General features: G+C 36.5%; 1 protein-coding gene across 3 annotated transcripts in view; it reads left to right on the forward strand.

Moving 5' to 3' along the window:
- CHM (CHM Rab escort protein) overlaps window positions 1-27,009 on the forward strand; it is a 196,837-nt gene that overhangs the window by 144,225 nt on the left and 25,603 nt on the right. For all 3 annotated transcript variants that reach the window (XM_023202350.1, XM_023202351.1, XM_023202352.1), the window contains exons 10-12: window positions 6,023-6,127; window positions 6,502-6,565; window positions 12,898-12,994. In XM_023202350.1, the coding sequence (XP_023058118.1) occupies window positions 6,023-6,127; window positions 6,502-6,565; window positions 12,898-12,994 (266 nt within the window). The remainder of the gene's footprint in view (window positions 1-6,022; window positions 6,128-6,501; window positions 6,566-12,897; window positions 12,995-27,009) is intronic.

Raw genomic sequence — 27,009 nt, forward strand, 5'->3', positions numbered from 1 at the left:
TGTTGTCTTGTGTGTTCATTCCTTTGTTTAGGAAACACGCGGACCCCAACACTCGCTCTGTCGCCCAGGCTGGAGTGCAGTGGTGCAATCTCGGCTCACTGCAACCTCCCCCTCCCAGGTTCAAGTGATTCTCCTGCCTCAGCCCCCCTAGTAGCTGGGATTACAGGCACATGACCAAGCTTGGCTAATTTTTGTAGTTGTAGTAGAAACAGGGTTTCGCCATGTTTCCAGGCTGGTGTCAGACTCCTGACCTCAGGTGATCCACTGGCCTTGGCCTCCCAAAGTGCTGGAATTACAGGCATGAACCACCATGTCCAGCTGTCTATGCCTTTTCTAGATACTTGGAAGTTAGTAATGAATAGAATGTTAGACCAAATTTGAGGTGACTGACTCTTAACATCATTTGTCATTGCTGAAGCACTGATTTTAGCATGGCCTGCTTGCAAAATGGTAGTGGTCATATTCTAGATACTTAACATCTGCCAACCCCCATGCTAGTTGTTATGGGGATAAAGAAGTGAATAAAACATGGAACCTACCCTTGTGTACAAGGAGACTTCAGTAAAGAGTACAGCTCTAAAGTTACATAGATTGGATTTGGATCCTGACTTTGTCACTAGCTGTGTGTACTTGAGCAATTGTTTAACTCTCTATGACCCAGTTTCTGTATCTGGAAACTTGGACAATTGACTGCACCTACCTTGTAGGGTTATTATAAGTATTAACTAAATAGATAAAGGTTGTAGAACCATTTGCTACACATTTTAAATGCTGGCTATGTTAGCTAACAGTAACTGTTAATACAGTTGGAGACCTTGGAATCCAGTGGTGGGGGATACCTATTGTGAAGATTCTTCTGTGCTATGCTAGTAAGGAATTTGGACTATAATCAGAGATAGTTTTAAACAAGATTAGATTTGCTACTTTTAAGTTGGTAATTCTGGCAATGATTTGGAAGAAGCACTGTGATGGAAAGTGATTCTTCACCTCCTAAATCAGAGATTCTGTATCATTTTTTTCCTGTCTCTACACTATTCACAAGTACAGAATACTTCATTAACCACCCATCCATTCACCCATCCATGCAACAAGTATTGTTTGTTTTATTTGTGCCAGGCACTGGGGATACAGCAGAGAATAAGACAATCAGGGTCTTTGTTCTCATGAAACTTAGAGTCTACTGGGGGACATTACAGAACAACTAAATTTATAAGATAATTGCACATTGAGATCTGTTCAGTATGCACATCTGGCCCCCTCCTTATTTAAAAAGCTTCAGTTCCTTTATATAATCTCAGAATAAAGTGTAAGACCTTTTTATATGACACATGATGGGTGAGACTCTGTAATCTGGCGTCTGTCTCCTTGTCTAGGCTCATCTCTCTTCCCTACTTGCCTTTCATTTTATTGTCACATAATACTGAACTGTTCGTGGGTCTCTGTACCTTCTCTTCTCTTACTTGCCTTTGTAACCCTGCAAATGCTGCCTTTCTACCTGAGATATCTGTATCTTTATTTGCTTGCTTAACTATATGTTATCCTTTAAAAGCAACAAATGTGTCACTTCCTCCAAAGAGCATTCCCTGATACTCCACCCCTCCACCATAAGATGAGTTAGGTATCTCTTCTAGTACTGTGCAATTCCCTATCCTTATCTTTTATCACTGGACTTTGCTATTGTCTTAAAATTGTCTCTGCCTGAATCTTCAAAAATTTTCTGTCTGAATCTTGTCCTTTAGGGCAAAACATTTTTATTCTTACCTCTTAGAATAGCACACATGGTTGTTATGCTATACATTTATGTTAAACAAATGAACTACCAATTTGCTAGCAGGTCATCTTATTAGACATTATAAGAGTCTAAGGCAGTATCAGTGGAGATGGAGAGAAGAGGCTAGTTTCAGGAAGTATTTATAAGGTGGAATCAAAATGTTATAGCAGACTAGATATAAGAAGAGATTTGAGGTAGGAGAACTGCTGGTTATGCCATTAGCTGACATAGGGATTCCATGGGAGTGGGAGCAGGTGAGGAGCCATGATAAACTCAGTTTGCAACATGCTAGTTTAAAAAAAAATGCTTGGCTAATAATACTGTATTTTTCCTTGAGATTTGGTAAGCGCAGGTTTTAAGTTCCTCATGACACCCACAGATGCTAATGATGGGTGACGATAGATGTGTTAATTTGCGGCAATCACTACACAGTGAATATCAAGTCATTACATTATGCACCTTGAATATATACAATTTTTGTTTTTCAGTTATTTATTAAAAGGGAGCTTGAAGTCTATCCAGAAAGTAATAGATAATAGACAGTTACAAATATGGTTACAGAGCTTAGCAGAGGTCGGAGCCATAAACTATAGATTTGAAGTTATTTGCCTGTTAATGGTGTTTAGAACTATTAGTGTGTTTTTCACCCAAAAAAAATGAGTGGGAAGCATTTGAAATGGTTTTATGAATGAAGTGGCATTTGAACTAGTGTGTTTGAGAAAGCTCAGAAGGGCATAGTGACTAGGGAAAATTATTTTGTTTTCTTTAGTGATTGAGAATCTTCTAATTTCCATAGTACATTTTCCTTTAAATTATTCCATATGCGATTTCTGCTTTCTTTATCATAAAATTATTTGGTATATTCATTCTGAAGATCACAGAGATTGAATACTCGTTTTAGTGTTATTTTTCTCTTCTGGGCCAAATTCCAGATGTTGAGTTTTCATCCTACTGAGTATTTTCTTCCTCATTATCATTTTGCTATTTACACACTTATATCATTGAACCAAGAACTGAATAACTTGTGATTTGTTGATTTAGAAAGCTTAGCTCTAGAAATGTTCTCTCTGGCTTCAGTGTTTTGTATGATCAGCTTGGTCATTGTGTCCCTGTAACTGGGGACACCTGTTATGTTCCTCCTCAAATTACTATTTATGAGGCTCAGCAAGGCCCTCAACTAAATCTTACATGATTTAATCTTTCCTGGCTTCCTCGGGTTTATGTGGGAGGGGTATTTTCATGACTCTGGCAGCACTGTTTAATTTTGCTGCTTTCTGTTAATTAAATGTCATCTGATTTTTTATATGAATCTTTATAATACAAAGACTAAATTTAGATCAAAATCAATGTTTTTTTATTCATTGTTTTCCCAATTAGGCTGAATATATGACAGTAAGTTAAATGTCTGAGAGGAAAACAAATCTTATTACTTGCTTAAACATGTCTTGATTTGAGCAGCTTTGCTTAAGCCTAGAGCCTTAGTACTTCAGCGTGATATTATCAGGTGAGTCATGTGATTATCATCTACCAGACTGTGACTTGGGCATATATGACCATCACCTCAATTTTTGCAGAAACAAGTATTTTATCTGTACCAATAGCCCTTGACTTTTCTCCACCTAGCACAACATAAAAGATACAACAGTAACAGTGGCACGCTTGACAGTGATTCTTTCCTGGGATTTGGGAGCTTATCAGAATCTCCAGGGGTACTTTATAATTTCAAAAAGTCCCCCAGGTGTGATTCTGATTTGCTTCCTTCTCCTCCTTCTCCTCTGAGAATCACCGTTTCATTAGAAGCCTCAGCATAAATAAGCACATGTGTTAGTATCTTCTCCTGGTGTGGTTGAGCTCCCTAACTCCCACATCCCCATACTTGCCTTTTAAGTGATCTCCATTAGTTCTCTCTAATATAACTTTTGAAACAAATGTCTGTCAACAAAGGTATGGCTACCACCAAAACAACCTTGTTCATGTTTAGAAGCCTACAAAGCTTGAGGGCCAGGTTTAATAATGCAGTTTAAAAGGGAACCCTTTGTAAAGACTTACACTCAGGTCTGAGATTTATATTAACACTGATCCCCTCCCCCAGTTTTATTTTAACATTTTGTGATGAGCATTTTCAAACTTATACTGACATGGAAGGAATTTCGACAGAACACCTCTATATCCACCTCCTGGATTCTATAATTAACGTTTTAATAAACTTGTTTAGTCACATATCTACCCAAATATTAACCCCTCTATCCTTGTATCAATTCATCTTTTTAATGCATTTTACTGTAAATTGCAGATGTCAGTTAAATTTCCCCTAAATACTTCAGCTTACATTTTATTAACTGGAGCTCAATATTTGTTTAGTGTTTTACTTTTGATGTAAGTTTACATACAGTGAAGTGTCCAAATCTTCAGTGCTCTTAACTGAGTTTTAACAAATGATAAATCTGTATAATGTAAACCCCTATCAAGATACAGAAATTTAACACCCCCTTTTTTCTGCCCAGTTATTTCCTCTTGACTTTATATAGTCTCTGAATTAAAGGTAAGAAAAAGGCTTGTCAGTGCTTACAGGACAAATAGAGATTGATGTTTAATGACAGCAGATTTCTCTTCTCAATTGCCTGAAGTACTTTGTGTTTCAAATGGTATATGAATAGAAGACTGAGTGAATTACTTATATTTTCAGTTTTTAAAACATTATTTTGGAGAATATCAGATGTAAACACTTCAGATGTATTTTGTTAAGTATTTTATAAGGCAAGAGTTCAATGAAATATGAGGAGGTATGTATAGAAACAGAAGTGTAGAAGAGAAGAAGGTGGAGATGAGATGGAAAAAATCATGTAAATATTAATGTAATATAACAAACGTTATATTTAAAGGTGGTTAATTGGTTAAAATATCTATTATGTACATGTGACATCACTAGACATCATAGTCTATCCTTGCAGCAGTGGGATGCCATTTATTCAAAAATACCAGCATATCATAATCTGCCTTTAGGAAATACAAATTAAATTAATAATTAACAAATTAAATACAAATTAAATTAATAATTAACAAATTAAATACAAATTAAATCTCACTACTCGTCTTGAGTGTTAGTCATTTTATTTTTAATGCCTTTATTCCTGGAAAATATCACTTATATGGTTTATTTTTAGAGTCATTGAACAGATTTTAACTTATACCAGTATATTTCACAGTATGCTTTCGGAATTAATTTGCTTACATTTTATGAGGGGGCAGCACATAAGTTCATTTCTAATAAAATAATTCTGTTCCCCAAAGGGAAGCTGTGACACAAATAAATTGATATTTCCGTAATCAAAAGATAGAGCAAACACACAGTCATTTGCATATAGTTCCTGAAATATTGCATGCTGGCTTTGTCAGTGCTGGTAAGTCCATTTCAAGGATGTTGCCCTTAGTCCATTAGTTTGGATAATGAGCCCTATAAAGTACATTTATAACTTGTGGCACTGCAAGGAGATGGATTCTAATTTTCATCCTTTTATCTAGACACATTGAAAGAAGGTCAATGGAGGGTTCTATATGATTCATTGTCCTAACACATACCAGATGACAGAGACCTGATAATGTCCATGCATAAGTGTTTTCCTTATTTGGAAACAGCACTTTCAAAGAAATCTTTCTATGATCATCCTTTGAAGTAAAGTGGAAACAGATATTAAAAGAAGCTCTATCACATTTTTCTGTTTCAAACATTATCCAACACGTGATCATATAGCTATTCTTGGACAAAAGAGAAAACAACATTTAACAGAAAAATAAAAACCCTGTAAAAGGCCTTTACAGGCTGTGAATGGTATAACAAGGCATTTAATCAATTTTTCTCTCTTTCTTTTCTTAGAGCTGTGAAGGGGGTCAGGGGGAAAGCCTGTTTTCTAAACAAAGGAAATGCTTCTATGTTCCTAAATATTAGGAAACTTATGGTTTACTATAATTCTTATCCTGACTTGATTCTTATTAATGGCATTCAAAATATATGTTTAAGTTGTATTCTGTGTTCATTTTGTACTTCAAAAGCCCTCAAAACAGCAACAAGAATATATGTTCTGTCACTTAGTATCAGTTTTGTGTCAGAAAACGTGGAATTGTAGGCAATTTTTAAATCTTGTCTTCACAAGAAATTCATTTTAGATTCAAAATTGGTAGCTGATTATGTTGTTTTTCTCAATTATTTAATTATTAATATGAGCTTTTATGGTATGCTTATCTTCTTTATAGATGTAAAGCAATTATAGATCAGTTTGGTCAGAGAATTATCTCTGAGCATTTCCTCGTGGAGGACAGTTACTTTTCTGAGAACATGTGCTCACGTGTGCAATACAGGTAAGGCCCCCTCCACCCATTAGCAAGTGAAGGTAATTTTACTGACATTTCTGTATAATTCTGTTCTTCAGGTAACATGCAAATAAATACCAAACCAAAGATATATTCAATATCTTACTTGACTTACAGGGTCTGGTATTAGGGGAGCCTAACATAATTTCAACTCCTTTACTTCAGCTGGGGTTTGTCTGTAGGTCAGGCATTCTTCTTTCATGAGCCAAGAAAAGATTAAAGCCGAACTTGACTTGGTTTGGGGAGGTGACACTTTTATCCTGACTTAAATCTTTGAAACATGCCTTCTGGTGGTTATATAACTGTAAACGAAACTTATCCATGGAATCAGAATTACTGCTTCACTGTTTTATGCATTACAGGCAGATCTCCAGGGCAGTGCTGATTACAGATAGATCTGTCCTAAAAACAGATTCAGATCAACAGGTAAATTCAGTCCTATATATTTTTAATAAAAGTTGTATATATGAAGATGTTTTGGTATATATATACATGGTGAACTAATCACTGCAGTCAAGCTAATTAACATATCTCTTTACATAGTTAACTTTTTTGTGGTGAGAACACTTAAGATCTACTTTCAGCAAATTTTAAATATACAATACCATATTATTAACTGTAGTCTTGTACTGTACATTAGATCTCTAAAAGTTATTCTTTTTGTGTAACTGAAAGTTTGTACCCGTTGACCAATGACTCCCCATTTTACTTAACTCCTGGCAAGCACCGTTTTATTCTCTGCTTCTATGACTTTGAAGTTTTTTGTGTTTCACATATAAATGCAATAATGCAATATTTTCCTTTTTGTGTCTGGCTCATTTCACTTACCATAATATCCTCCAGGTTCATCTATGTTCTTGCAAATGGTAGGGCTTTCTTCTTTAAAGATTGAATAATATTCCATTGTTTACACATACACACACCCCATTTTTTAAAAACCCATTCTTCCATTGATGGACACTTAGGTTGTTTCCAAATCTTGGCTGCAACGAATACTGCTGCATTGAACATGGGAGTGCAGACATTTCTTTGAGATACTGATGGATGTATACCCAGAAGCCGGATTGGTGGATCATAGGATAATTCTATTTTTAATTTTTTTGTGGAACCTCCATACTGTTTTCCATAATGTTTGTATAGATTTGCATTCCAACCAACAGCATACAAGGGTCTGCTTTTTTCTACATCCTCGTCAACACTTGTTGTCTCTTGTCTTGTTGATAATAGCCATCCTGAAAGGTGTGAGATGATACCTCATTGAGTCCTGTGCTTTCTAATAACATTGTTACTAATTTAATCTACATAGTAATATATATAAATCAATATTGACAAAATACAGCGTATTAAGCTATATGTACTAAAGGTTGAATATCCCTTCTCCGAAATGCTTGGGGTCAGAAGTGCTTGTATTTTAGGGTTTTTTTGGGGGGGGGGTTAGAACATTTTGGATTTCGGATTTTTGGATTAGGGATACTCAACTTGTAGTATTTTTTAAATGTGTTTTTAAAAAATACATGATGGCAATAATGTAATGGCATTGGTTTCTTAAGGATTTCCATCCAGTGGAACAAATAGTTGCATCTTATATAATAGATTTATTTTAGGAAAATCAGACTAAATACTAGATTTTGACAATTATTTCTGTGAAGTTGAAAATACATTGTTATGGGAAGAAAAAAGAGAATCCCCAGATAATACATTTAAAAATCTGGGAGGAAAAGACAGTAGCCAACCCTATGGCAATGATTGTAAGTCCACTGTTAGGCCTGGTGTGAAGGAATTTCCACACATATCCCCAGTTATGGTATTTCCTTACTACCATTGTTCATTTCGGTACTCTCTTCTTTCTCCTTACCCCCAGTTCCATAGAGGAATGGCGTTATGCCTCTGATTTTTCCTCAGTCAGACCTCTTAAATTCCAGAGTACCCAGTTCTCCTTCTGACCGTATTTTATAGTTACTGATAAAATCACCTTACTCAGTAGGTGTGATTGTTGGTTCTACATGCCACTGCTAAAAGTAGGCTCCTATAGTTCCTTAAGTTGAAAGCTGCTTCTTATATGGAAGAGGTGTGTGAGTGGATAAAGTCAATTCATTTGTCCCAATTTTTATTGGTAATAAATGAACATTATATACAAAAAAGTCCCCCAAATATACTTGTTATATGTGTAAGTATAAATATTTTCATTAAGCCATTCAGCAAACAATGAGTGTCTTTTACCTTCCAGCCAGTGTTGCTGCGTTCTAAGGAGACAGTGGTCACTATGATAGCATCTCTGCTCTCAAATAGCTTACAGTCTGGAGAATACGGATACCGATAAGTAGCAACTGTAGTTCAGTGTGACAAGTGTGAGCATGGGCGTGTAGAAGAAATAGTACAGCAGCTATTATATTACTTACTCCACTCTCCTACAATTACTGGTTTATTATCTGTATCTCCCAGTAAGCTATGAGGTTTGTGAGTGGATCAAAGAGTGCCAGGGAGGCAGAAGAGTGAAGAGAGCAAATAGAGATAACTCTTGGAGGAAGCTAAGCTGTGAAGAGAGTAAGAGAGAGGAACTGGTCTTTGAAGAGGGACGTGGAGATGAAGAGGGTGTTTCTTTACATTAAAAGATCAGTGTATATATTTCAGCTGATGGGATGAAGCCAGTAGAGAGGGAGAGGTTGAAGATACCGAAGTAAGAAGGAGGATAATTGATGGATCAAGGTCCAGGCAAAGGCTGGGGAGGCTAAAATTCAGAGAACAGGCAAAAATGTTGCCCTTGGATGGAATGGGAGACAACGTTGAAACCAGAGTTAATACATTTGTAGATTTGGGAATTCCCATCTTATGGGTTACATTTATGCTTTAAATTATAAACAAGGTGAGGTCATCTTTTGAGAGTGAGGTGTGCAAATGTGGATAGGTAGAAGCTCAAGAAAAGATGTAAAATAATCACCATAAGGAGTCGGAGAGTGTACTGTCTCATGGTCGAATTGCTGAGCAATGTTAATGGCCCAGTTGAGTCTGAAGGTCATGGATCTATAGTGGCATTAAGCTGCCCCTATCCTTCCAGCTCTTTCATTCTCTTACCTCCCCCCGCCCCCCAGTCTGTTAAGAGATGTACAATTCCTCATTCATCCTCTGTTTCTTTTCAGTTTATCTCCGTTCTGCCCTTTTCCTTTTCCCTATGCTAGACCCCATAGTAAATCTTCTGAATTGCTCTTTGTCTGACACTCTCAGTACCCATGTTGTCATGCCGTTCCACTACACCCACAGAGGAAGATCCCATCCCTGAATCAGGCTATAATCTTTGCCTGGCTCACTGATGGCTGCTTAAGAAAACCATACAACCAGACAGACTAACCATGCCACAGATACAAGGGTGCCAGCGTTACTCAGCTGGACCTTCAGCACACATCACCAGTCAGTTCTTCCACTGGCCTGACATCTCCCTTTCCCTTTTCCCTCAGTGCCTAATGCAGGTCTTCATGATTTTACCCACCCTGCTTATCCCCTGCTCCTCTCACCCCGCTGCCCCTCCCCCGACCTTGCTTCACTGAAAATAATGAGGCTATCCACCATACACAGTAGTCTTTGACTTCCTGTCCCACCACCATGTGTGTACTTAACTCATGAATGAATCAGGAGGCTCCCCTCCTTGTTCAAAGCCAGCCCCTTTGACAAGTGCCCTTGACACACACACACACACACACACACACACACCCCACCCTTTATTGCCTGCTCTCTCTCCTGTATCTTCAGCCTCTCCCCACTGTTGCTGGCACCATTTTGTTTTTAAACAGACATACACACACATACACACACACACACACACATACACAAGCAAGCATTTTCTATTTCATATATGCTAATACACACACACACACACACACACACACACACATACATACTAGCATTTTCTGTTCTAAAAATAAAAAAGGAACCACTCCTTTGATTCTGTCCCCATCTCTAGCTATCTTCTTTCTTCTTACCAACATTTTCAAGACAGTGTCTATACTTGCTGCCACCAATTCCTTACCTCCCATTCATTTCTATAACACTGCAACCTGGTTTCTATCCTCATATTTCTGCCACATTTTTTTTTCTTGCTAAATTCATTAATAACTTCACAGAAGTCAGAGCTAGTATTTTTTTGGTTCTTGTCTACTGGGACTTTTCTGGTACATTTAACAATGTTATTATTCCATTTCTCTTGAAAGTCTGTACTCTTGGCTTCCATGAAACTCTGCTCTTGTGGTTCCCCTCATGACTCTTTATTTCCTCTCTACTTCGTTAGTGGGCTCTTGTTCCTTTACCCAGTCCTTAAATATCAGGGCTCCTCAGTGTTTTTCTCTCAGCCCACAGTATGTCTTGCTGTGGGCATACTCACTAGATGACTCTTTGTAGTCTCATGATATCAATTCTGCATAAATCTTGGTGACAGACACTTCTATATCTCCCAGGAGTGTCTGGCCCACAAGCTTCCTGCTGGACGTCTGTCAAATGGAACACACTCAAAACTTAACTCACCATCTTCCCTCTGCAAATTGCTCCTCATTCAGTGTTCCCTGGGGAATAGTTCTGACATCCTTTCAATGGCAACTTCTTCCTTCCCTCTCTGACATCTCATCAACTTCACGTCCTTCAGTGTACTTCCTAAAAGTTGCTTTGATCTGCCTTTTTTCACTGTTCAAGTTACGAGACTCATCATCTCTGACTCGTAATTGGTCATCCTGTCTCTCATCTTGTCTACTTCAAATCTGCCTTCTACATATCCTTCAGAGTGATCAGTCTAAAGTGTGTGTCCTGCTTGTCTGTCTTTGTTTCCTGTAGAGAGTTTTCTTCCTTCATCTTCTCTCCCCCCCTTTTCTTTTTCTTTTTTTTTTTTTTTTTTTTTTTGAGTTGTACAATATAGATAGAATGATGAGACTTAGAGGGAAGAATAGGTGTGGGTCCAGGTAAATTTTATGGAAATGGTATTAGAGGGTTGAGGGAGTTCTTTTTTGATGGCTTTTATCATCTCTATGAGGTTTAAGACAGTTAACTTCTCAGAGTTCAGGTGACGGAGGTACTATAGTAGGAGGTTACTAATTGCATCTCAGTTAAAAAAAAAAAAGCTGATAGTTGTAGAAATCAAAAGAAGTCCTTACATGTTATTGCACTTATCAAGATACTTTTCCAATTATGGTCATGTTTTTAGTTATACTCATTTAACTGTTGTTCAACATTCAATGTCTTAGTGGCTTCTATCTCTTTAATGCCAAAGTGCATTTCCTATCATGAACAAAAGGAGTTGAGAGGAACATGGAGAAATAAGTTTTTGAGACATTTTGAGGCCAGAAATATACATAAAAGTAGGATAGTCATGGTTATCAAAATAATTTCTATTGTAAAATTTGTTTTAGATGTTTCCTCTTTGGGCCATCACTGTGACATTCTCAGTCAAAATGTAGCATAGCACTTATAGGGCAAAGTGCAAATGGACTTTTCCCTTTGACAAGTATTTTCTATGTGAGAGGATAAAATTTCCTGAGATTGAAGATTAGATTGAGGATTAGTATTGAAACTTTAGGATCTACAAAGAAACATTGACCTGGGCCGGGCGCAGTGGCTCATGTCTATAATCCCAGTACTTTGGGAAGCCAAGGTAGCTGGATTGCTTGAGGTCATGAGTTCGAGATCAGCCTGGCCAACATGGTGAAACCCCATCTCTACAAAATATATATATATATATATATATATATATATAGCCAGGTGTGGTAATGCATGCCTCTAATCCTAGCTAGCTACTTGGGAGGCTGAGGCACGAGAATCATTTGAACCCAGGATGTGGGGGTTGCAGTGAGCCAAGATTGCACCACTGTACACCAGCCTGGGCAACAGAGTTGAGACTCCGTCTCAAAAAAAAGAAACATTGACCTGAAGGTCATTTAAAGTTTTTAAATATAAAACCATCTAGCATATCATTAATGCCTAGGATAGCATACTACATATCAATAAATAGTACTTAAGAATAATTTTACATTTTACTTTTGATTCTGAATTTCTAGTTTTATTAATGGAGTCTTTAAAAATTATTTGTTTTCAAATGTTTTGATATATATTTAGTTTGCTTGCTTCAATATGATTGTAATGGGTAACATCTTTAATTATTAGTGCTAGCTGCTGTTTTTAGCCATTATGAGTAATCAAGATTGATTTAATATGGTCTGATTTCAAACAGCAAAGTACACATATTTCAGAACTAAGATGTCATAATTGTATCCTTTGAAAATACAAATTGAATATCCCTTATCTGAAATGCATGAAACCAGAAGTGTTTGGGATTTCAGATTTTTTTCAGATTTTGGAGTATGCCAGTTGAATGTCCCTAATTTGAAAATCTGAAATCCAACATGCTCCAATGAGCAACATGCTCCAATGAACATTTCCTTAGAGCATCATGTCGGCAGTAAATTTTGGTTTTTGGAGTATTTTGGAATTTAGATAATGGTTACTCAACCTACAGTAAGTTTATAGTAAGAAACCTATAGTAAGTAGGACTAAATAAATATTAAAGTTATTTAAAATAGTTGTTATCTATGAGAATTATGAAAAGATACGTAAATATGTTTCAAATTCTGTTCCAAAATTAAATCCTTACAAGCCATATTTTTTTAAGACATCAAGAGATGTTTGAAAAAGATACTCAGTTTAGAAGTTAATAGCATTTTAATGTTAGAAGAATGAAAATGAGATCTAACAGCTGTGTCTGATACTTTACTTTTGCTTTTTAGATTTCCATTTTGACAGTGCCAGCAGAGGAACCAGGAACTTTTGCTGTTCGGGTCATTGAGTTATGTTCTTCAACGATGACATGCATGAAGGGCACCTGTAAGCATAGTGGAGTGGTTATTTGTATTTTGTGTTTGTTTAGGGGGTAAAGGGAACAGCTATTACAGTTGTGAAGGTGCTATTTATAGAGATTTTCTCACTTTTTTATTATTCACAGTTTTTGTTTATACAAAATATGGTTATAGAGTAAGTCATTTCATACCATCCCCTTACCTATAAACATTTCAGTGGCTAAATCTTCACAGGCTTAATGTTTTAGTTCTCCAGTGAAGGAATTTTATGACTTTCAATTCTAACTTTTATTTAGCTTACTGGAAACCTGGTTGCATAACATTTTTTTTTTTTTTTTTTTTACTGCTAATTTTTTTTCCTTCTGTCTTAGTCCATGTGAGCTGCTATGAAAAAATACCTCAGACTGGGTAACTTAAAAACAACAGAAATTTATTGCTTACAATTGTAGAGGCTGGAAAGTCCAAAATCAAGGTGCCAGCCGATTCAGTGTCTGATGAGGACCTGTTCCTCATAAGTGGCACCTTCTTCTGTGTGTCCTCATATGGGCAAGGAAGTAAAAAAGCTTCCTTGAAGCCTTTTGTAAGAACACTCATCTCATTTATGAGGGCAGAGCTCTCGTGACCTAACCATCTTCCAAAGGCCTTACCTTTTAATACTTTTGCATTGTGGGCCTACTTGAGGTATTAAGAGGTAATACTTTTGCATTGCATATGTCAACATATGAATTGTGGGGAGACACAAATATTCAAATCATAGCACCTTGAATTCTAAATTCTAAATCCAATTACTGAACTTTTTTCATGTATAAATTTTCCATTTAGTTTGTTTTTTTATGAGACTAAAGTTAAGGACTACTTTACCTGCTCTTTCACTTATATATTTCAAAATTTTTGTTTCCAGCAGCATTAGATGTCATGCATTCTACAACATATTTCTTGATATTTCAGTAAATAGGAGTCGATAAGTATACATTATACATCACTGTGCCTAGACCTAAGCTATGTACTATAAGTATTAGAAGCAGAAGGTGAGATGCCTGATTTGAAATGTTCGTAATTGTTCTTACTGCTCACCTAATGGAACAAGACAATTTATTTATTAACTGAGTACGACATATTGTGCTAGGCATTTCATGGTACATAAAGATGAGTAAGATATCCCCTGACCATAGGGGATTCACAGTCTAGTTGAACAGATAAAACAAGCACAAAAGTAGCTGGAAGACACAAAATATGAGAGGTGCCAACAAACAGTGTACTCTAGGGATTCATAGGAGGGAGACGTAATATCATTAACTAGAAAAATAGTTTTTGATCCTGTAAATGTGTTGCTCAGATTGTTATGTGAATTCTGAGAAGCAAAAAAAAACTAATACGGTTTTGCCTAGTCACAAGGAAAACTTCAGTGGGGAAATGTAGAGCTGCTACTTAAAAATAGGAAGTCTGATGCCAGCAGAGAGGGTTAAGAAAACTTTTCAACATTGCTATAATCCTAAACTTCCTTTGGAAAAGTAGCTCAGAGGACCATTTCTCCTTTTATAGTGTATTAGTCGGTTTTCATGCTGTTAATAAAGACATACCCGAAATTCGGAAGGAAAAGAGGTTTAATTGGAATCACAGTTCCACATGGCTGGGGAGGTCTCAGAATCATGGCAGGAGGTGAAAGGCACTTCTTAACATGGCGGTGGCCAGAAAAAAATGAGGAAAAAACAAAAGTGGAAACCCCTGATAAATCCATCAGATCTCGTAAGACTTATTCACTCTCATGAGAAGAGCACGAGAAAGACCAGCCCCCATGATTCAGTTACCTCCTCTTGGGTCCCTCCCACAAGACGTGGGAATTCTGGGAGATACAATTCAAGTTGAGGTTTCAGTGGGGACACAGCCATACCATATCATTCCACCTCCTACCCCTCCAAATCTCATGTCCTCACATTTCAAAAGCAATCATGCCTTCCCAACAGTCCCCCAAAGTCTTATTTCAGCATTAACCCAAAAGTCCACAGTCCAAAGTCTCATCTGAAACAAGGCAAGTCCTATCTGCCAATGAGCCTGTAAAATCAAAAGCAAGTTAGTTAACTTCCTAGATACAGTGGAGGTCTAGACAGCCATTCCAAATGGGAGAAATTGGCCAAAACAAAGGGTTTACAGTCCCCATGCAAGTCTAAAATCCAGCGGGGCAGTCACATTTTAAAGCTCCAAAATGATCCCCTTTGACTCCAGGTCACATCCAGGTCACACTGATGCAAGAGGTAGATTCCCTGGTCTTAGGCAGCTCTGCCCCTGTGGCTTTGCAGGGTATAACCTGCCTGCTGGCTGCTTTCACAGGCTGGCGTTGAGTGTCTGCAACTTTTTCTGGTGCAACCAGTTGGTGGATCTGTCATCATTCTGGGATCTGGAGGACGGTGGCCCTCTTCTCACAGTTCCACTAGGCAGTGCCAGAATAGAGACTCTCTGTGGGGGCTCCAGCCCTACATTTCCCTTCCACAGTGCCTTAGCAGAGGTTCTCCATGGGGGCCCCACCCCTGCAGCAGTCTTTTGCCTGGGCATCCAGGTATTTCCATACATCTTCTGACATCTAGGTAGAGGTTCCCAAACCCCAGTTCTTGACTTCTATGCACCCACAGGGTCAACACCGTGTGGAAGCTGCCAAGGCTTGGGGGCTTGCACCCTCTGAAGCCACAGCCTGAGCTCTATGTTGGGCCCTTTCAGCCACTGCTGGAGTGACTGGGACACAGGACACCAAGTTCCTAGGCTGCCCACAATATGGGGGGGGGGGGGGGGGTTGGCCCATGAAACCACTTTTTCCTCCTGGGCCTCTAGGCCTATGATGAGAGAGACTACAGTGAAGGTCTCGGACGTGGCCTGGAGACATTTTCCTCATGGTCTTGAGGATTAACATTAGGTTCCTTGCTACTTATGCAAATTTCTGCAACAGGCTTGAATTTCTCTTCAAAAAATGTGTTTTTCTTTTCTACTACATCGTCAAGCTGCAAATTTTGTGAACTTTTATGCTCTGTTTCCCTTTTAAAATGGAATGCTTTTAACAGCACCCAAGTCACCTTTTGAATGCTTTGCTGCTTAGAAATTTCTTCCGCCAGATACCTTAAATAATCTCTCTCAAGTTCAAAGTTCCACAAATCTCTAGGGTAGGGCCAAAGTGCCGCCAGTCTCTTTGCTAAAACGTAGCAAGAGTCACCTTTACTCCAGTTCCCAACAAGTTCCTCAGCTCCATCTGAGACCACCTCAGCCTGGACCTTATTGTTCATATCACTATCAGCATTTTTATCAGTGCCATTCAGCAGGTCTCTAGGAGGTTCCAAACTTTCCCACATTTTCCTGTCTTCTTCTGAGCCCTACAAATCATTCCATCCTCTGCCTGTTAACCAGTTCCAAAGTCGCTTTTACATTTTCGGGTATCTTTTCAACAATGCCCCACTCTACTGGGACCGATTTACTGTGTTGGTCTGTTTTCATGCTGCTGATAAAGACATACCTGAAACTGGGAAGAAAGAGGTTTAATTGGACTTACAGTTCCATAGGCTGAGGATGCTTCCGAATCATGGCAGGAGGCAAAAGGCACTTCTTACGTGGCAGCAGCAAGAGAAAAATGAGGAAGAAGCAAAAGCAGAAACCCCTAATAAACCCATCAGATCTCATGAGATTTACTCACTATCATGAGAATAGCATGGGAAAGACCAGCCCCCGTGATTCAGTTACCTCCCTCTGGGTCCTTCCCACAACACGTGGGAATTCTGGGAGATACAATTCAAGTTGAGATTTGGCTGTGGACACAGCCAAACCATATCATATAGTGATTTGTGCTACAGGAAAATCTTAACCATGACAGTTGTTGTTATTTTCTATTATTACTTTAACTATTTTTCATGTCTTTTTATCTGTGTTAGCTTCTTAAGTACAAAATAAAACTGCACTTGTTATGATTTTTGTAATTTGTATTTATTTTATGTTTGTGAATATACTTTTTCAAATTTCCATTTTTAGTTTAGATTCACGGAGTATATGCACAGATTTATTACAAGGGTATATCGCATGATGCTGAGGTTTGGTCTTCTGTTTATCCTGTCACTCAGATAGTGAACATAGTACCCAATAGGAAGTTTTTCAGCCATTTCTTCCCTCCCTTCCTCCTTTTGGAGTCTTCAGTGTCTGTTGTTCCCATCTTTATGTCCATGTGTACCCCAGATTTAGCTCCCACTTATAAGTGAGTTCATGTAATATTTGGATTTCTATTTCTGTGTTAATTCTCTTAGGATAATGGCCTCCAGCTGCAGCTACATCCATGTTGCTGCAAATGACATGATTTTCTTTGTTTTTTAAATGACTGCATAGTATCCCATGCTGTATATGTACCGCGTTTTTTTAATCCAGTCCACTGTTGATTGGCAGCTAGGTTCCATGTCTTTGCTATCATGAATAGTGCTGTGATGAACATGGGAGTGCATTTTTTTTTTCTTTGTGCAATGATTTATTTTCTTTTGGTTATATACCCAGTAATGGGATTGCTTGGTTGAATGGCAGCTCTGTTCTAAGTTTTTAGAGAAATCTCCAAACTGCTTTCCACAGTGGCTGAACTAATTCACATTCCTAACAACAGTGTATAAGCATTCCCTTTTCTCCGCAGCCTGGACAGCATCTGATATTTTTTGAATTATTAATAATAGCCATTCTGACTGGGGTGAGATGGTGTCTCTTTGTGGTTTGATTTGCATTTCTCTGATTAGTGATGTTGAGCATTTTTTCATATGTTTGTTGGCCACTTATATATCTTCTTTTGAGAAGCGTCTGTTCAAATCTGTTACGTACTTTTTAATGGGATGGTTTGATTCTTGTTGATTTAAGTTTTTTATAGATTTTGGATATTAGTTGTTTGTTGGATGCATAGTTTTTTAATATTCTCTCCCATTCTATAGTTTGTTTGTTCACTCTTTTGATAGTTTCTTTTGTTGTGTACACGCTTTTTAGTTTAATTAGGTCCCATTTGTCAATTTTTGTTTTTGTTGCAATTGCTTTTGAGGACTTGGTCATAAATTGTAAATAGCCTTCATAAATTGTTTTGTAAATTATTTTTCCGTTTGTCATATTTTAATATCCCCAGTCTAATAATTCATGTTCACTGTTGATAATTTGGAAGATACAAAAAAGAAAAGTTACTATAATCCCTCTACCAAGTAATGATAAATACCCTCGGTGTATGATTCTTTGTCCTTTTTTCTTTGTATGAGCATGCACATATATTTTCATAAAATGCAGTATTGTTTTATATACTGTTTTATAATATGTCTTTTAACAAATGTAGTACGAAAATGTTTTTGCATGTCTGTGATAGCATTTTCAGTTATTTTGGTTATGCCATTTAAACTGAAGTGAGACCTCAGTTTTTTCAGTGGTGCTTGGCAGGAGTGGAGCAATTATTGTCCCAAAGTTTTCTATCTTGCTAAGATACTCTTTCCTGGTCTTTTGCTAGAGAGTGTAGGTTTTTGTTGGGGCTTTTAAAATCTGAGTCCATTGGTGTTTCCAGTTGTCAGTTTCTATGGCTCTCACTTGGAGATATATGATACAAAAGAAAACCAGGGGACTCTGCCATTTTGCTCTTTCGGTCCCAAGTTCTCTAACCGGTCTGCTTTCTTCGTTCCAGTTTTCAGAGTCTTGCTATGTTGGTTTTATATATTATGTCCAAGATTTTTAGCTGTACTCAGGAAAAACCAGGATAATCTCCTTTATTCTTTCTGGATGTGGAAGTCTCAAAGTGCCCCCAAAGTTATACCAACTTACACATCCAATGGCAGTTTATAAACAAACATGTCTGTTTTCTTCAAAGCTTCAAGAGCACTGAGTGTTATCAAAACTCCTTTGCCAATTTGAAAATTGAAATACTGTGTTTAAACTTGTGTTTAATAACTCATAAAGTTATGAGTTATGAGCTGTACCTTGGCCCCTTTTAGCCATGACTAGAGCAGCTGGGATGCAGGGCACCACATCCTTAGGCTTCACACAGCACGGGGGGCCCTGGACCTGGCCCATGAAGCCATTTTTTTTCCTCTTAGGCCTCCAGGCATGTGATGGGAGGGGCTGCTGCCAAGGTCTCTGACATGGCCTAGAGACATTTTCACCAGTGTCTTGGTGATTAACATTTGACTCCTCATTACATACACCATTTTCTCCAACCAGCTTGAATTTCTCCTCAGGAAATAGGTTTTTCTTTTCAATCTCATTGTCAGGCTGCAAATTTTCCAAACTTTTATGCACTGTTTCCCTTTCAAAACTGGATGCCTTTAACAGCACCCAAGTCACCTCTTGAATGCTTCGCTGCTTAGAAATTTCTTCCACCAGACACCCTGAATCATCTCCCTTAAGTTCAGAGTTCCACAGATCTGTAGGGCAGGAGCAAAATGCTTCCAGTCTCTGCTAAAACATAACAAGAGTCACCTTTACTCCAGTTCCCAACAAGTTCCTCAGCTCCATCTGAGACCACCTCAGCCTGGATTTCATTGTCCATATAATTATCAGTGTTTTGGTCAAAGCCATTAAACAACTATCTATGGAGTTCCAAACTTTCCCACATTTTCCTGTCTTCTTCTGAACCCACCAAACTGTTCCAACCTCTCCCTGTTACCCAGTTCCAAAGTCGCTTCCACATTTTCAGGTATATTCTCAGTAGCACCTCACTCTAATGGTACCAGTTTACTGTATGAGTTCCTTTTTTGTGCTGCTGATAAAGACATACCGGAAACCGGGCAGTTTACCAAAAAAGGGGTTTATAATGGACTTACAGTTCCACGTGGCTGGGGAAACCTCACAGTCATGGCGGGAGACAAGGAGGGGCAAGTCATGTGTTACATGGATGGCAGCAGGCAAAGAGAGAGAGCTTGTGCAGGAAAACTCCCCCTTATAAAACCATCAGATCTCATGAGACTTATTCACTATCACGAGAACAGCATAGGAAAAGACCTGTCCCCATGATTCAGTTACCTCCCACTGCTTCCCTCCCACAACATGTGAGAATTCAAGATGAGATTTAGGTGGGGATGCAGCTGAACCATATCACAATAGCTTAATCAGTTTATCAGTACAAAACTAGACAAAGGGACTGGGTTTGGTTTTTTACTCTTAATAGTAAGGCTTACACCAGGAAGGTTGGCTGAGAGAGTTAAGTTTCAATTTATTATTTATACTGTGCCTTGTTCCCAGTAAAAAGAGAAGTTAATGTTCGTTTAAAAATCTTGTATGCATTCTTTTTACAATGACATTCATTACTGGAGTAGTGCTATAATAGAATTAATGTTTAATGTGTAATATATAACAAGACTTAAGAAATACACTGAAATAGAAACTGATATTTTTATCATTCACTTGCTCTTATTAAAGCTTTGATTCTTTTTTTTCTCTTTCTTTTTTAATGCTTTTTGCCTGTTCATAGACATTCAGGAGCAATTTGTAACTTGGACATTAAAGGTCTTTAATGGTGTATTTTCCTGCTGCTGCCCTAATTGAGAGTCATTGACGTCACAAATAGTTGCAAGTTGTTCTTTTCTCAGTCTGTCTTCTGAAACAACTAGCCTTATAATCTCATAGAAGGCTTTAAACCACCTTTATCTTTTCTATTGATTTCTTTCTGTTTCAAGTCAGAAAAAAAGAAAAGAAGCAAATACACCCTGTGTTTATTTTATGTGTCCAAACCTGTTTGTAACTCATTTATTTTTCTCTTTTTAAGCTCCCCAATTACGGGCAAATTATTTAGTTTAGAATGTTACACAGTCGTTTCTCTTTCCTAACTACTTTTACTTCCAAATCTCTTTTAAGGGTTTTAACTTTCCTATACCTTTTGAATAAAGCATTTCCTGAGCACAATGGAACATGTTTTAAAATTCACATAATTGTTTCTTTACAGAATAATTTAGAAACATAATTTCATTATTTTCCAGGTCAAGCACCAAAAACTGAAAGTGCTAAATATACTTATTTGTGCCATAACATCTCACTTTTGGGGGGAAGGATGTGTGGAATTTGACATTACTCATAATTGGAAAGAAATGTATATTCAGAAGAATTTGTTTCAATTAGAATTCTTGGTGGAAGACTTTTTACCATTCTATCTGAATGGTGTTATTTATATATGTTTACATTAGCTATGTGGTGGAATTCTCATATTTGTAGTAATTATGATGTTGAAATGTTTGCGATCATCCATTTGATCATGGTTTTGTAGAAATCAAATAATAAACTAGTGTTTAAGAAGAATAAATTTTAAATGTAAATTTTATATTTTAAAAAAATCACTAACTTTAAATGGATTTTGTTGTGACTTATTTTCTCTTCAAACAGTTACTTAAAATAAGTAGACAAACACATCTATACATTTAAACTTTGGTTCCATTGTATAAGTGACAGATATGTAATCAGTATTGCTAAATGAGTGGAAGCAAGTGCCTTCCCTTGCCCTAAAATTTGATGCTGTAATAATGAAATCATGAAATAAACTTATTGTTCTTCCTGTTGGAAGAATCATTTGACAAATATTGGCAAGTACTGTAACTGGTGTAGTTATACTTGAATAAATCAAATATAATCAAAATATAGACCAATGAGACTTTGTGACTTGTACCCATACCTCAAAGTTTATAAAATGAAATTTATAGAAAGTAAATGATGTAAACTTTGATGATTTAATTAGAGTTCAATTGTTTAACAAAGAATGTATTTTAAAGATATGTTATTCACGAACAAATTAACTTGGACATACTTATTACAAAATTATGGCTTTTAGAGAAATTATGGGAATTCTTCAGTAAAAATTTAAGCCTTTTTGTAGTTTTAAACACTGGATTTCATTTATGTCTAATCTAGTATGTCCATTATTCATTAGCCGTAACAATATATATATGAAGATGTATTTTTCTTTGAAAAATATTACTGATTTTAAAGGCATTTTCCCCACATAAATCCAAGTAGATGAGGAAGTTTAAATTTGTCACAGGTACTCTACTCTTAACTAGTGAAGGTTTTATGTTGTCTTTAAGTACATATTAAGTGTTCACTTGTTAACTAATTCTGATACTCATTTTATCTTTACTTCTCTTCAGTATCTACTACTCAAATTTATCCATCCTTAAATCAGCACAAGCTTTTATTTTCTTCCCATTGAGCACGGGGTAGAAATTTGCAAATTTTTAGTGTCAACTAATCAGGTTTGACTAATACTGTGGCACTTTATATTAAATTTTATTTAATTATTGTCACTTTCAGTGGTGTATAATATATAAAACATTAAATCTTAACGTTTTAGATATCATGTAATAAGGTAGAATGTGTAATTCTCAGTGTTTTCAACTTCTCAGCCACTTTTTTCTTTATACAAATCACACTTTTTACGCTTTTTATTTTTAATCCTGTGCTATGCAAATGCTATATTGTATGTAGTCTTAAGTGTGTGCTCAAGAATGTGCTTAAGACATAAAACTACCTCAGAGGTCACTTATACTTTTTATTCTCTTTAATGACTTTTCATAGATGTCACATTGCCTTAAATTTGGTTTGATTTAGAATTTGTAAAACCGTAAGTATACCACTGAAGTTTACCTTCACATCATATGGGAATAGTATATATGAAAGGTTCTTGAAAGGCAAATAAATAGTTCACTAAATAAGGGAGATACATTTCATTAACACAATCCGTGTAGTGATGGAGAACATAGGCTAGGTTCAAATCCCAGTTTTTACTAACTACTTGACTAAACTTAGGCAAGTTACTTAATTTCTCTGTGCCTCAGCTTTCCTATCTGTGAAATAGGAATAATGATAGTATCTACCTCAGGACTGTTATTAGTATCAATGTTACTTAAGCTGATATATTGATAGACTGATAGGAAATCCTGGTTACCCAGTAATGTAGGCGTTTTTCTAAGCAACTTTGGGTTAGCCTCGTTTTTGCATCTTTTTTTAAAGTAGTAGAGTTACGTTTTGTAAAATCTAAAGTCCGCTTAAATTTTCCTCCCCTCAGCTAATTTGGTTCAGGTTACTGAGATTGTTAAATAACTGAAATGTATTTGTTTATTGTGTTTTTCAAAGCTAAACAAGCCGTATTTTTTTTCACAGAGTTCATCTTTCAGGACGTACCTAATATATTTATTTCTATTCATCTTATATCCTAAGTGAATTTAATATGAGATTTGCTTTCTTTTAAAGTCATTTGTAAATGAACAAAACATTATCTTTGCAACCCTTCCATTTGACATTCATTTTCATGTTCTTTGCAGTATTTACTCATACACTAGACATTTTGAATTGTTTTCATACATACTAATCAGGCAATAACAGCTGTTTTATTCTGGGATTTGATGTTACAGGATGTTATTTATCTGTGATATGATTATATATTTGTGAATATATAACGTGAAATAGATATATATATGACATACATAATAACACAGAATTTCATGTAGATGCTGGTTTATATACTTTTTCTGCTTTTGTGACCCTATTTTTAAAGTGCTATATAGCTTTTATAAAAATGAGTTAGATATTGATTTAAAACAATTATCAGTGCCTTTTTCATTTGCTTTTTGAAAATGTGACATTTCAAATTATTATTACTAGTTTTGTCACAAGACAAAGATTTGATTTTATTATATATAAACTAATTTTTCTTCCTGATCTTAAGGTGACGTTCTGGAATTTTTTTCTTAAATTCTACTGAGAAAGTATAACTTGACTATAGACTTTTTCATAGTTGAATTTAAAAATTAAATTATGTGTCATATGTCATCAAACTCATTTCCTTACTTGCTACCATAGAGAAGGTGTGTCTGAGCTTCTCTGTTTTATTGATACAGTCATATCCTCATTTGTGCTGTATTACATAAATTACATGTGGCCTTTATAGTTATATGAAAGATATGTTACCAGCCACATTGATCTCTATGTAAATTCATTACATATTTCTAGTTAGGTTGCACAACAAAGCCTACTTGCTGACTAGCCTATAAATAAAGATTCTTTAAATGCATTTGGAACAATTTTGCCTGCTTGTATAGAGTGAATGACTGCTGTATGTGTTAACCTCAGAAGCTTGAGGAATAGATTTCCTGCCTTTTACAGCAAGCATTTACTTAGGTTTTACATTCACATTTGTAATGCCATCCGTTTTGATTTAAAATCTGTCATCATTGAAAGAATCGTAGCTGGTGAGTAAGGAATTACTTTCGTAAACTTGAGACTAGAAGAGGTCTTATAGATGGACTAATTGTACCCCTTCATTTTAATTATAAGGACACTGAAGCCAGAGAGAAGAACTGACTTGGCCAAGTAGATATAGAGAGCTGAAGTGAATACCAGACCCATGTAATCATCCTATACTATGTCACTCTGCTACTGTACATTGGATTTGTTGCTTTTAAATGTGCTCATTATTATTCTTATGCACATTCTGAGTAGAAATCCTACTTCTTATGTATTTCAAAACAACTCGTAAGAGCGATCAGCATTCCAAAGGCAGTTTTGGAGAACTAAAAGTGTGTTGTTATTTCTAGTTTTGTGTTGAGTTACATCTCACTTCTAAATTAAGACTTACTTTGCACTAAGATTTCTTTAACGCCAATGCAAATCAAGTATATTGCCAAAAGACGGATTGTGATAGAAAATACATGTTTTCATTAAGTCTTTGGCCATTTTTAGCTCATTAAGCCTTTAAGCAGTTGCTAAATGAAGTCAAAGGAGCATAATTTATAAAAAGATAGAGTTAGGATTTAATTTTTTTGTTGTTCAGTTACAATCTCACATGGTACCTGTGGGAAATGTTTCCACTTGTATTGCGTCTTCCAGAATCTAAGCAATAGTTGTCAGTTGGTACTAATGAAGTGTAATACTTTTAGGAAAGCATTTGCCCTGCATGATCTAACTGGTGGTCGTTGTTGGCCTGTATTGAGCAAGTTAATTATTTGGAGAAGAATTAAAGTCACAAAGATGCAAAGAAGAATTTTACATAATTGAATTTTAGTAGAAATGTGATAACATATTCTACATGTTTGGTTTTGAGTTTACCTTATATCCTTAAGGTCTTCAGACTTTTTGCTCATTTATCCCTTGAACACTTTACAAGTTGACATACACGGTTTTTCATCAGAAGAGTCAAATAATCGCAAAGAATATAATTTCTAACATCATAAATACTGACTTACAGTAAAGCTATAACATTACTCATTTAAATGTATTCGTGGAATCTAAGTACCAGGGATCTTTGATATCCATCACCTATTTAAAATAATAAATGCAAATAGAATTGTTTTGAAACTTTCTAGGGCAATAAGCTCCTAATTATCTAAAATTTTCTTCTGGATTTAGTAATTAGTGCCATTATTATTTCTACAGAATTAATCTGTCTTAAATATATTACAGTTTTGGTAAATATTAAACAGAATAAGTAAAATTTGTTGAAATGTGTCACTGAATGAAGTAGGAGAGGTGGAGCTGAGCATCTGTATGAGAACCCCCTTGTAGGTGATATAACTTGTGAAAAGTCCTCTTGTATCTTTGTTCTCATTGGTTTCAAAGAACATCTTTATTTCTGCTTTCATTTCGTTATGTACCCAGTAGTCATTCAGGAGCAGGTTGTTCAGTTTCCATGTAGTTGAGCGGTTTTGATTGAGTTTCTTAGTCCTGAGTTCTAGTTTGATTGCACTGTGGTCAGAGAGACAGTTTGTTATAATTTCTGTTCTTTTACATTTGCTGAGGAGTGCTTTACTTCCAATTATGTGGTCAATTTTGGAATAAGTGTGATGTGGTGCTGAGAAGAATGTACCAGAATCTCTGGGACACATTTAAAGCAGTGTGTAGAGGGAAATTTATAGCACTAAGTGCCCACAAGAGAAAGCTGGAAAAATCTAAAATTGACACTCTAACATCACAATTAAAAGAACTAGAGAAGCAAGAGCAAACACATTCAAAAGCTAGCAGAAGGCAAGAAATAACTAAGATCAGAGCAGAACTGAAGGAGATAGAGACACAAAAAACCCTCCAAAAAATCAATGAATCCAGGAGTTGGTTTTTTGAAAAGATCAACAAAATTGACAGACCGCTAGCAAGGCTAATAAAGAAGAAAAGAGAGAGGAATCAAATAGACGCAATAAAAAATGATAAAGGGGATATCACCACCGACCCCACAGAAATACAAACTACCATCAGAGAATACTATAAACACCTCTACACAAATCAACTAGAAAATCTAGAAGAAATGGATAATTTCCTGGACACGTACACTCTTCCAAGACTAAACCAGGAAGAAGTTGAATCCCTGAATAGACCAATAGCAGCCTCTGAAATTGAGGCAACAATTAATAGCCTATGCACCAAAAAAAGCCCAGGACCAGATGGATTCACAGCTGAATTCTACCAGAGGTACAAGGAGGAGCTGGTACCATTCCTTCTGAAACTATTCCAATCAATAGAAAAAGAGGGAATCCTCCCTAACTCATTTTATGAGGCCAACATCATCCTGATACCAAAGCCTGGCAGAGACACAACAAAAAAAGAGAATTTTAGACCAATCTCCCTGATGAACATCGATGCAAAAATCCTCAATAAAATCCTGGCAAACCGGATTCAGCAGCACATCAAAAAGCTTATCCACCATGATCAAGTGGGCTTCATCCCTGGGATGCAAGGCTGGTTCAACATTCGCAAATCAATCAACGTAATCCAGCATATCAACAGAACCAAAGACAAGAACCACATGATTATCTCAATAGATGCAGAAAAGGCTTTTGACAAAATTCAACAGCCCTTCATGCTAAAAACGCTCAACAAATTCGGTATTGATGGAACGTACCTCAAAATAATAAGAGCTATTTATGACAAACCCACAGCTAATATCATACTGAATGGGCAAAAACTGGAAAAGTTCCCTTTGAAAACTGGCACAAGACAGGGATGCCCTCTTTCACCACTCCTATTCAACATAGTGTTGGACATTCTGGCTAGGGCAATCAGGCAAGAGAAAGAAATCAAGGGTATTCAGTTAGGAAAAGA

Source organism: Piliocolobus tephrosceles, chromosome 12 (genome assembly GCF_002776525.5).
Source record: "Piliocolobus tephrosceles isolate RC106 chromosome 12, ASM277652v3, whole genome shotgun sequence".
In the NCBI taxonomy this organism is placed as follows: Eukaryota; Metazoa; Chordata; class Mammalia; order Primates; family Cercopithecidae; genus Piliocolobus; species Piliocolobus tephrosceles.